General features: G+C 35.2%; 1 protein-coding gene across 1 annotated transcript; it reads right to left on the bottom strand.

Moving 5' to 3' along the window:
• Positions 1–9,172: 9,172 nt before the first annotated feature.
• LOC149533433 (uncharacterized) lies at positions 9,173–9,970 on the bottom strand. The gene has a single exon (XM_089805861.1). It carries the CDS (start codon positions 9,968–9,970, stop codon positions 9,173–9,175), a length of 798 nt encoding a protein of 265 aa, XP_089661987.1.
• Between the last annotated feature and the right edge of the window lie 429 nt (positions 9,971–10,399).

Genomic DNA, 10,399 nt, shown 5'->3' on the forward strand with positions numbered 1-10,399 from the left:
CTGCAAAACCTATTCCCCAAAACTTCAGAAAGAAGGGTATGATCCTCAACAAAGCCACCAATTGACCACTCTTGAGAATCCTTCCAACAAGTCACCTCAACTTGACCCAGGTGTTTGACGATCTTAAAATGCTCCACCTTAAGCCAACCAACATTAGTAAAGATATGGGAAAGGGGTAGAAGCTAGGGAAAACTAGAAATAATGGGAGGGTGGCCATCCCAAGAGTCTTGCCCAAATAGAGTATTTGAGCCTCTGTTAAAAATCCAAAAGAGACCCTTCTTAACTAGTTGGGCTCCCTTCTTGAGATTATCCCAAATATAGGAGCCTTTACCCACCAAAGGAAGTCATGGCACCTAAGAGCAATTCACACCAGGAAAGTACTTATGGGAAAGGACCTTGGCCCAATCTTTGTCTTGATTGTTACACCATCGCCAGTACAACTTGGTAGCCAAGGCCATGACAACCAGAGCCATCAAATAAAGCCCAAGGCCACCAACATGTTTCATTCTACACACCGACTCCCACTTGACCAAGCTCCACTTCAAGGAAAGAAAACTACTAGGCCAAAGTAATTTTTGAGATAAAGCATCAAAATCTCTCACAAAATTAGAGGGTGGAACCTGAACACAACACCTATAAATGGGGAGAGACTGCACCACATTCTTTAGCAAAACCACTCTCCCAGCAGAAGATAACCATTTGTAAGTTCAGTGACTAACTTTACCTCTGAATTTATCCAAAATTCCCTGCCAGTAGTCCCTCCACTAAGAGCCCAAGGACAAAGGGACCCCGAGATACATCAAGGGAAGGGAACCAATTTGGAATCTAAGAATTCCAATAATCCTATTTTGAATAAGTTGAGGAGTATTAAAGAAATAAATGAAAGACTTATCGTCATTAATTCTTTGACCTGAGGCTTTCAAATAGGTATCCAAATCTTTCCTGATATTCACTGCCTCACTGATTCTAGCCATGCCCGTTAGTCTGGTATCATCCACAAATTGAAGATGAGAATATGAAGGACGATCATTTTTCCAGCGCCAACCTTAGATAAGTCCCTGTCGCACTTGAGTTTTTAGAAATCTACCAAGACCCTCTACCATGATAATGAACAAGTAGGGAGATAGAGGGTCCCCTTGCCGAATTCCCTGAGAGGCACCAAATAGCTCTGAAGGTTCTCCATTAATAATAATTGAGAAGAAGGACAAGGTCACATAGCTAAGAACCCAATCCACCCACTCCTTAGCAAACCCAAAGGTCAAAAGAATTTTCTGTAGGAACTCCCAGCTCACTTGATCATAAGCTTTGGCCATGTCTAGTTTAATGAACATAGCTTTCTCCTTAGAAGTAGCCATAGAGTGTACAGCCTCCATTTCTATCACAACCCCATCCAAAATCTATCTTCTATCAACAAAGCCACCCTGTTCAGCAGAGATCAAAGAACCTAGGAATGACTTGAGCCTCTCAGAAATCAATTTGGTGATAATCTTGTAGAAAACATTACATAATGCTATAGGCTTGAATTGGTCCAACCAATTTGCCCCTTCCTTCTTAGGTATGAGAGCCAAGAAGGTAGAATTCAAAGAATTCATCATCTGTTTATTCCTATGAGACTCTTGGACCACCTCTAGGAGATCATACTTTATTATCTCCCAAAATTTTTGGAAAAAATCAATCGAAAAACCATCTAGACTAGGGGCCCTACCTTTCTTCATATTAAACACAACTTTCTCCAATTCAGAAAGCAAGATAGGACTTAAGAGGGTGCCATTCATCTTAGCAGAGGCAAGGTGAGGGATACAATCTAGAATGTCCTGCTCCTCAGGCCCAACAAAAAGATCCTCCCTAGAGAAGAGAGTCAAGAAGTAATTAACTGCTTCCCTAGAAATATTTTCACAAGAAAATATCTGTGCTCCATTAATTAAGACAAGAGAGGGGAGAGAATTCCCATGCCTTCGTGCCTTAACAGATATGTGAAAGAAAGCAGTGTTCCTATCCCCCTCCTGAAGCCAATCGACACGAGATTTCTACTTCCAAAAAATCTCCTCTCAAAGCTACCATTCCTCCAAATCCTTAAGAGCTGCGGACTCAGCTTTACTCAGCTCAGAGTTTAACCCATGGTCCCAATTTTGGTGAGTAATATCATCCAGCTTGGTTTGAGCATCCATCTTTTGAACATGTAGCAACCTGAAGCATTGTTTAGTCCATCTCTTAAGCCTATACTTCACATGTTGAAGCCTCTTACTAAAGTGTACATGGCCGTACCATGATAAAGCATCCCCTCATACCACCAATCCACCATAAGATTAGGTAAGGACAAGTCTCTAAGCCATATTAGCTGGAATTTGAAAGAGGGATTCTTGGTAACTCTTTATGAAGTGATGGAAAGTTTAATGGGCCAATGATCCGAACCCCTCCAATCAAGAATTTTAGAGTTAGTGATCCACTTGTTGTCTAACCAATAGCATGAAACCAAAAATCTGTCAAGCCTTTTCGAGATAGCCTCACCACCACATCTTTGATTATTCCACATAAAGACACCATTGGTTGGCTTCACATCAATGAGAATCAATGAGCCAATCATCTCTTTGAGCAGATTTGAAGACAGGTCCAACCTAGCTAGCCCACCTCACTTTTCCTCCAAACTAGTAACTGCATTAAAATCTCCAGCCATAATCCATGGGAGAAGGGGGTCCAAGGATTGGATGAGTCAAATATGAGCCCATAACTGATATTTACCAATAAAATCAGTAGGAGCATAAATATTTGAAAAAAGGCACCTTTCTCCAGTCTCAAAGCTAGTACCAACAAAAGAAATGGAGGACTGACTGGAGATCCACCATAAAGGGGAGACTTTCCTTGGGTTCCAGAAGCCAGCCACCCCACCTAAAAAGTTCAAGGCACCCACCCCATGCCAAGAGCCCTAGGGCCAGATACAAGTAGCACAATTAGCCAATCCATCCAATGAAATTTTAGTTTCCTTAATAAAGACCATATTAGGAGACTGAGACTCAATCAACCTACGAACAACCTTTTGTCTGGGGATGTTGTTCAACACCCTTACATTCCATGATAACACAATCATTTATGGGGGTGGGAGAAATGAGAATCTATGGGTTTCATAGACCAAGACTCAACCAAATTTTCACCCATAATCTTCACCTTCTCCTGGTCAGACTTCCTACCACTCTTTGTCGGTTTATCTAAAGGCCTCTTTTTGAAGGATTTCTATTATATGCCAAAAACAAGGGGAGCCTTATTACTCTTTGTGGAGTCAAAGGTTCCTTGAGAAAAAGGGGGACAGGAGCCGCCAAGAATGGACCCTTCGAACCCTGTGACCCACAAAGATCTCCAATATCCTGAACAAGAGGAGGCGAATCAATATCCAGTTGCCTGGCCTGTAGGTCCCCTGTAACTAGAAACTAATCCTCACTCTGTATATCCCCAACTAGAATCTCATGTTGACCTTTGGCCTCAGGAGAAAGCTCAACTTGGATACCTTCCTCTTGGACCATTTCTCCAAGAGCATCAAACCTGTTAAAGGTTCCATCAGTCTGCCTGTCCATCCAGGTTCTCTTCTTACCTTTACCTCTGTTCTAAGATTTAACCTGAGTAAATCCCTCACTATCAACAGGTCCATTAGATAACTTAGCCTTCCCCTTGTCCTCTCTAGGGGGCTCAAGAGAATCCAAGGTGGAGATCTTATTCCTAGGACATCTGCGAACTAAATGTCCATACTCATGGTAGATTCTGCATCTAAATAATAGGGTCTCATAATCCAGCTATTGAATCCAGGAAATAGAGCCCACACAAATCTCCATAGAATTTGGCAACAGATTATTTAAATCAACTTCTACAAAAATAAAAGCAAAAGAGATTACCTTATGATCTTGAGTTTATGTAGCCAGTCCCATAGGTTTTCTTAAAAGCATCAAGATTGAGTGGAGAATGTCTTTCCTTCAGAATTCTAGAGGAAGTCTTGGCAAGCGAACCCACACCGAAACTCAAGAAGGGATTTCTTCAATAGAGTTAAAGCCCACATGCCAAGGCTTGATAAAAAGCCCAACCTGATTAAAGAAATAAGGACCACCTTCAAAAGCCCTATTCATGGCTGACATGCTAGAGAAAATAACCATGAAATAATTGTTAGCTGCTACTAGAATCTCCATATCTCCTTCTAGGTTCCACACTCGACGGGCCTAGGAATCTAACACAGGCAATGACAAGTAGAGGCCCAAAAATTTACAAATAAGAGCATGATTGCTCCAGTACTCAACATCCTCTGAAACCTGTTCAGGTTGAATAACCAAAATTGGCCAAACCTTGACTTTCTATAAACATCCATTAATTTTTTGTAATCGTATCTTCCCATTTGATGAAGATTCTCCTTCCTCCAATTGGGGTTTACCATCCAAAACCTTGCTATTGGCATGCACTATCGAAGCCAGATCACCCATCTCCAAATCACCACTAGAAGGGATGGAGGAGGTGGATCCAAGTTCACCCATTCACCTGAAGCCCAAGCCAAGCAAAAAAAGGACAGAAAGCAGGGAAAAAGTCCCTCCACCACACCCACCATAAACTCCCCCCAGGGATGTGGCAGAGGCAAAGGATGGAGATTAGACACCCACCCTCGATTGAAGGAGGACCTAATCGCCCAAAACAATAGTGTCCAATCAGTCGAAAGCCAGCACCAGCCTTCGCAAATGGATAAACAATGCACAACAGGGAGAAATAAAAGTTGTACAACTTAAAATAGTGTTTTATTTGCATTTAATTTGTTACTTTGGAACAGTAGTTTACTATGATCCAAGAATACAATGACTTCTATGGATAGAGATATAGCCTATTATTTTATGTGTATCTACCAAAAATAAAGAGAGTGAGAATTTTGATATTATATTTGTTGATACGATTGACACCTCAATGATTGTCATTTTCAAAAGACAATGACTTATGTGAAGATGGGTAGAGCCTAATATTTCATGTGCATCTACCAAAAATATATAAAGAGAGTGAGAGTCATTATTATATAGTTTTTGGTATGATTAAAACCTTATAATTTGTCATTTTAAGAAGACAATAATTTATATAGAGACAAGTAGAACCTATGATTTCATGTGTGTCTACTAAAAACATAGAGAAAGAGTAAGAGTCATCATTTTATATTTGTTGGTATAATCAACACCTCTCTTATTGTCATTCCAAGAAGAAAATTATTTAAATATGGAGATAGGTAGATCCTATTATTTCATATGTCTACCAAAAATACATAAAGAGTGTGTGAGGGGACTTTTTCAGCTACTTTTCTTAATTGCAGTTCAAGAATTATATTGCTTTCAAAGAAAAAGATTAGTATGTAGTTGATTTATCTTATGGTTCAACCACAACAATCTAACTCCTATATCTTGCCTTACATTGTATTGTTGCATTGTAATTCAGTCTGCCTTGTAAGTGTCATCATTGGGATGAACAACAAAATGAATGATTCCAAGACCCACAGTCCAAGTTCTAGAAGGTAAACTTTCCTTGATAGAATTGGCAATTGAATCTTTGTATAAAACCTATTGTGCATTGTCCCTCCATGAGACTCTTTCTTTGTTTTAAACCTACTATGCATCGTCCCTCCAATCATTTATTTGATGAAATTAATCCATTTTTAGGTACTAGAAGTTTCAAATGTTAATGTTTAATACAAATGTTAGATTTAATTCAATCTATACGAAAAGGTTGAGTCATTTACAAATTTTCAAAGAAGTGCTAACTACCAACTCAACAATATGTTAATATCTAATCAATCTAAATAAAAATTATCATAAGTTTTAAACTCATTTCATTTCATTTGAGATAATATATTGCTAATTTATTAATATCATAAATAAAAATAAAAATATTAAAACAAATAGTTATGAATACCATAATTATAGTGAATTGATATTAAACTAACTAGATTAAAATAATAGGTACATGATAAGTGGGATATTAATTATACCAATTTTTTTTATCAATTACATAGATTATGATATACAATGATTTCATTTATGGAAGTTCCCTATTTATTAAATATTAAGTAGATTTTTTTAAAATGTTAGCATGTATGCATATTTTAAGAAATATCAATACTATTATATACAATAGTGTATAAATTTCATTAAAAAATTTAAAATTATTTTTATTTGCAAATATGATTCTATTTTGTTAATAATTATTATTAGTAGTTTTTAAAAAGAATGCATTAACTTATATTTAAAATGTATCTATATAATCAATTAATAATTATTATAAAATAATTAAAGATGGAGAAATGTTAAATTTAAACAAAATTAAACGTTTAATAGGAACTAGCTTCAGATAATGCAAAATCAAAACAACTCATTTTAAGAAAATATAAAATTCAAAAATAAATTAAAAATCCTTACAAATATTTCAATTACATAATATTATTGTTGAAAGTGAATACAATAGTATATTACCTTTACAAATACAATAATGAAATACACAAGCACAACTCAAAACATTACCTTTGCATTATGAGTGGCCAAGGTTAGCAAAACAACCTTCAACTTCACATTCGCACCAGTCCCCATGGCTGTAATTGACACAGGTCAATAGAAATAACCATATTATGGAAACCTATGTCTTCCTTTCAAACCCCTATGTTTGAAAAACATTCTCCATCCTTCTGTAAGCACATATATAGAACATCTGAAAACTTGAATTATCATTTTTTAGCTATTACTTCTATTCAAAAATGTAATAAAAAATCTTGATTCAGAGTATACTTTCTCGTTAAGAAAATGATGTTCAAAAGGATTGAGAAGCACTATACCTTTTAATAGTTCTCTATCATAATTATGATTTAATGATCTTAAAACTTATGAAACTGGAGCAACTGCACTGGGAAAATTTATTCGATATATTTCCCTTTAAATTGCAAATACATTGTATCATAATCCTTACATTTTCTTCTCCAATCTTGAAAGTACCCAACCAAATTTGTGTTCCCAGTGGCCATTCTTTAGAGAAAAACATTTGATAATCAAAATTGATAAAAATACTTAAAATCATCTAATTTTTAGACCACTGAAAACAAAACATATGGAAAATAAAATGTGCTTAAATAATTTTATTTAAAGGAAAACAAAAAAAAACCAAAAAACTTCTGATCATTTAATTAAGATGGATATGAAATCAGGCAAGAGCCTACAATACAATGGTAAATTGCGAGTCTCTTATTCGAGAGGTCTTGGATTCGACTCTCCAAAAACTTAATAATAATTAATCACATCACATAATAATAATGAATCTTGGTTTCAACCTTCTACCGATCCACTGATTCTTTGCTGAAGTTTCAACCTATTTCAGAACATCAGTCTCACAAAGAAAGCATATCAACTGGATAAAATGAAGTGATAATATATTCAAGCAGAGGATTCTTCAAAGTGTTCTTTGAAAGATCGGCTGCTAGGGAGCACAAATATAGTTCAAATTTTCACTAAAAATTACGATCAAATGAACCAACAATACAAGAGAAAAAAAATTTAAAAAATACAAGAGATTGCCAATCTTTCTTATAAAAATGAGCAATCTTTCTTATAAAAATTGAAGGATACAACAATATAAAGCTTACAAACTCAAAGAATAGAAAGTTCCCAATTCTTCTTCATTTTTCTCATGAAAAATTAGGTCATTCCTTGATAAAAAAAAGGAAAAAGCAATAGAAATCCCTCTTTTACAATTTAAATATACTTTTATAACTTCACAATTTATTTTAGTTTGTAAAAAACTTTTTAAATTCTCCTCAACCATTGGGTACACTTCCAACGATCCAAACAGTAGAGTGAAATTGGTGTTCCTTTTGTCAATTATTTTTTCCTCAGATTTTTCAATTTTATAATATTTGTGTAAGCCAATTTTTTTCTTATTTAACGGTAATTTTGATTGAATGTTATTTTAAATAAAATTGTAATTCAACTCTAAGTATAATCCAAACTAGATTAGAAGTTAATCTAATCTTAATCCTAATTTTAAAGAGATCATAATAAAATCTTATTTCTAAATAAATCTTAAAGTTAAAGACCAACATTTCATTTAGACATAACAAGAACATTAAATCCTAATAGTAATTCAACTAAACTTAATCCTAATCTAATTGACAATTTCTTTTGTAAAAGTTCTTAATACTAATTCAATTGGAAACCTAATCTTAAACTAATTCATAATTCTAATTGAAATAGAATTTGAAATAAGTATTTTTTGAACTTTGAAAAATTGTTGGTAAATGATTTTTTTTGAGAAATGACCTTAACTCACACAACAAATGAATAAGCAATCTAAGATTGTTGTTTAAGTTGCATCTCAATTTTATACAACAATAAATGAGAAATATTATTAGTAATATTTTTCAATTGATTTGGATGAATCAAAATACTTAGTCCATAATACAACAATTACAACTAAAAACTTGAAATGATATATAAATTTAAATTCAAAATAGAATAACATCATTCACAACTTAATTCACATATATAGAATATTAAATAGAGACATCTCCAAAGCTCCCATTTTAACATAAGAAGGGAGGATGAAAGCTAAAGCGTATAATGTCCTTACACTACAATAATCCAAAATAGACCCATTTTCAAACAAATTATAACCATTCACATAAAGTTAAACTAAATGGAATCAAAATTGTTTAATTTAAGGGTTTTTTTATGGAATCAAAATTGTTAATTTAAGGGTTAATTTTAGGCACATTTCCATATTGCATTTGTTGGCATTTTCATTAATTAGGCTAGTTTAAGGTTATCATAAATAGATTAACAAAGAAAAAATCAGATTTATTAGAGAAGTTGCATTCTCATAGGGGAAAATAAGGCTTTATAAAAATCCATTATATATAGCAATGTAAATTCAGAGGAGTGTGCCTGATGCAATTTGTATTTCTCTATTATGTCTTACTCTGATTGTTTAGTTTTTTCCTTGGTTCTACACGAGGAAGAGAAAATTTCATAAGCTTTATGGAATACTAGTATTAGAAGATGATATTTACTCATGGGAGAAAAAGAGATGAGCTTTACACAAACACAAACCAGTCTTTGCAGACATTATTCAACTTATAAAACAACATTTTAGAGAGATTACAATGAGGAAGAACATAGAAGTGAACAACCTAATTGAGAAGCCCAAGGAAAATGATTCCAACAGAAGTGTTGGGCCATGTTTTTTCCCTTGCCTTCTCCAGCATTACTCTTCCCCATGAAACCCAAGCTTGCCATGGTAGTCTTTTATCCCAGCTCGTTCCCCACTCCAACAACAACTTCACCCAAATCTCAACCTCATTTTCAGCTTCCTCATATTTCTCCATTGACAAATAAATTTGACCCAACACCAAATGAGGCTCCCCAATAAATGGATTCAAACCACATGCTTTCAACATAAGCTCTTCAACATATTCATCACACTCCTTCCTGCAAACAGCCTCCCAATACGAATCTCTCGCTTTTACCTCATCCGATTCACTCAAAACAACACTACAATTGTTTAAAATGGGAGGAATGACCAAATCTGAATCTCTCAAATCCTCTGCTAAATCTCCCACAATTTCCTTTTTCCCCAATTCATTCTCCCCTCCCTCCATCAAATTATAAATCACTCCCATTCGAGAAAAAAAATTCATCCACACCCCTGGTTTTCCATCACCAGGAAACAGAGTTTTCCAAGCATTTTCCCCAAATTTCAAATCCATTCTTCCATTGTAATTATCATACAAGCCGTCATGATAATCATAAAGCTGCTCTGAGAAATCAGCCATGGTGATCAAAACCATAATGGCTATAAATCTCGTTGACACTCTCACAGCCTCCCCTGTTCTCCAATTCTCTACCAAAATTCCCCCTTCCGGCAAGTTATTCTTTTGGGAATTTGAAAAAGCTGCGATGAGATCTTCGTCATTGGGATAGGCTTTCATGGCAAATTCTTTGACAATTGCAGGTTGAACAGTGTTGCAAAAAATGCTAAGGAATTCATCAGTCTCTATTCTGATCAGATCAGAGACCAATTTTCGGTAAGGTGAAGATCGTGATTGAAAAGTGGAATGGAACGATCGACATATGCACCGTGGAATAAACACAGAGGGAAACATAATTTGGGGCATTCCATGACTTGCGAATGTGATATACGGAGAAAATATGATCAAAGAAAGTGGTGATACGGTGGTTGTACTCCACAGCTCGCACCTTTTTAATGGCAGAAATGCAGGCTGGCAGCACAGGATTGATTTCTTCTAAAGAATCAGCCAGAAAAGGCCTCGCTTTCTCGATCAATGCATCCACTTCTGCTGCACTCTTGGCCATCTTGTTCTTCGTTCAAACTGATTTCAATTTTCTCTGCAATTCAA

This window comes from Cupressus sempervirens, chromosome 10 (assembly GCF_028749045.1).
Source record: "Cupressus sempervirens isolate cs-2001-9-10 chromosome 10, ASM2874904v1, whole genome shotgun sequence".
Taxonomy (NCBI): domain Eukaryota; kingdom Viridiplantae; phylum Streptophyta; class Pinopsida; order Cupressales; family Cupressaceae; genus Cupressus; species Cupressus sempervirens.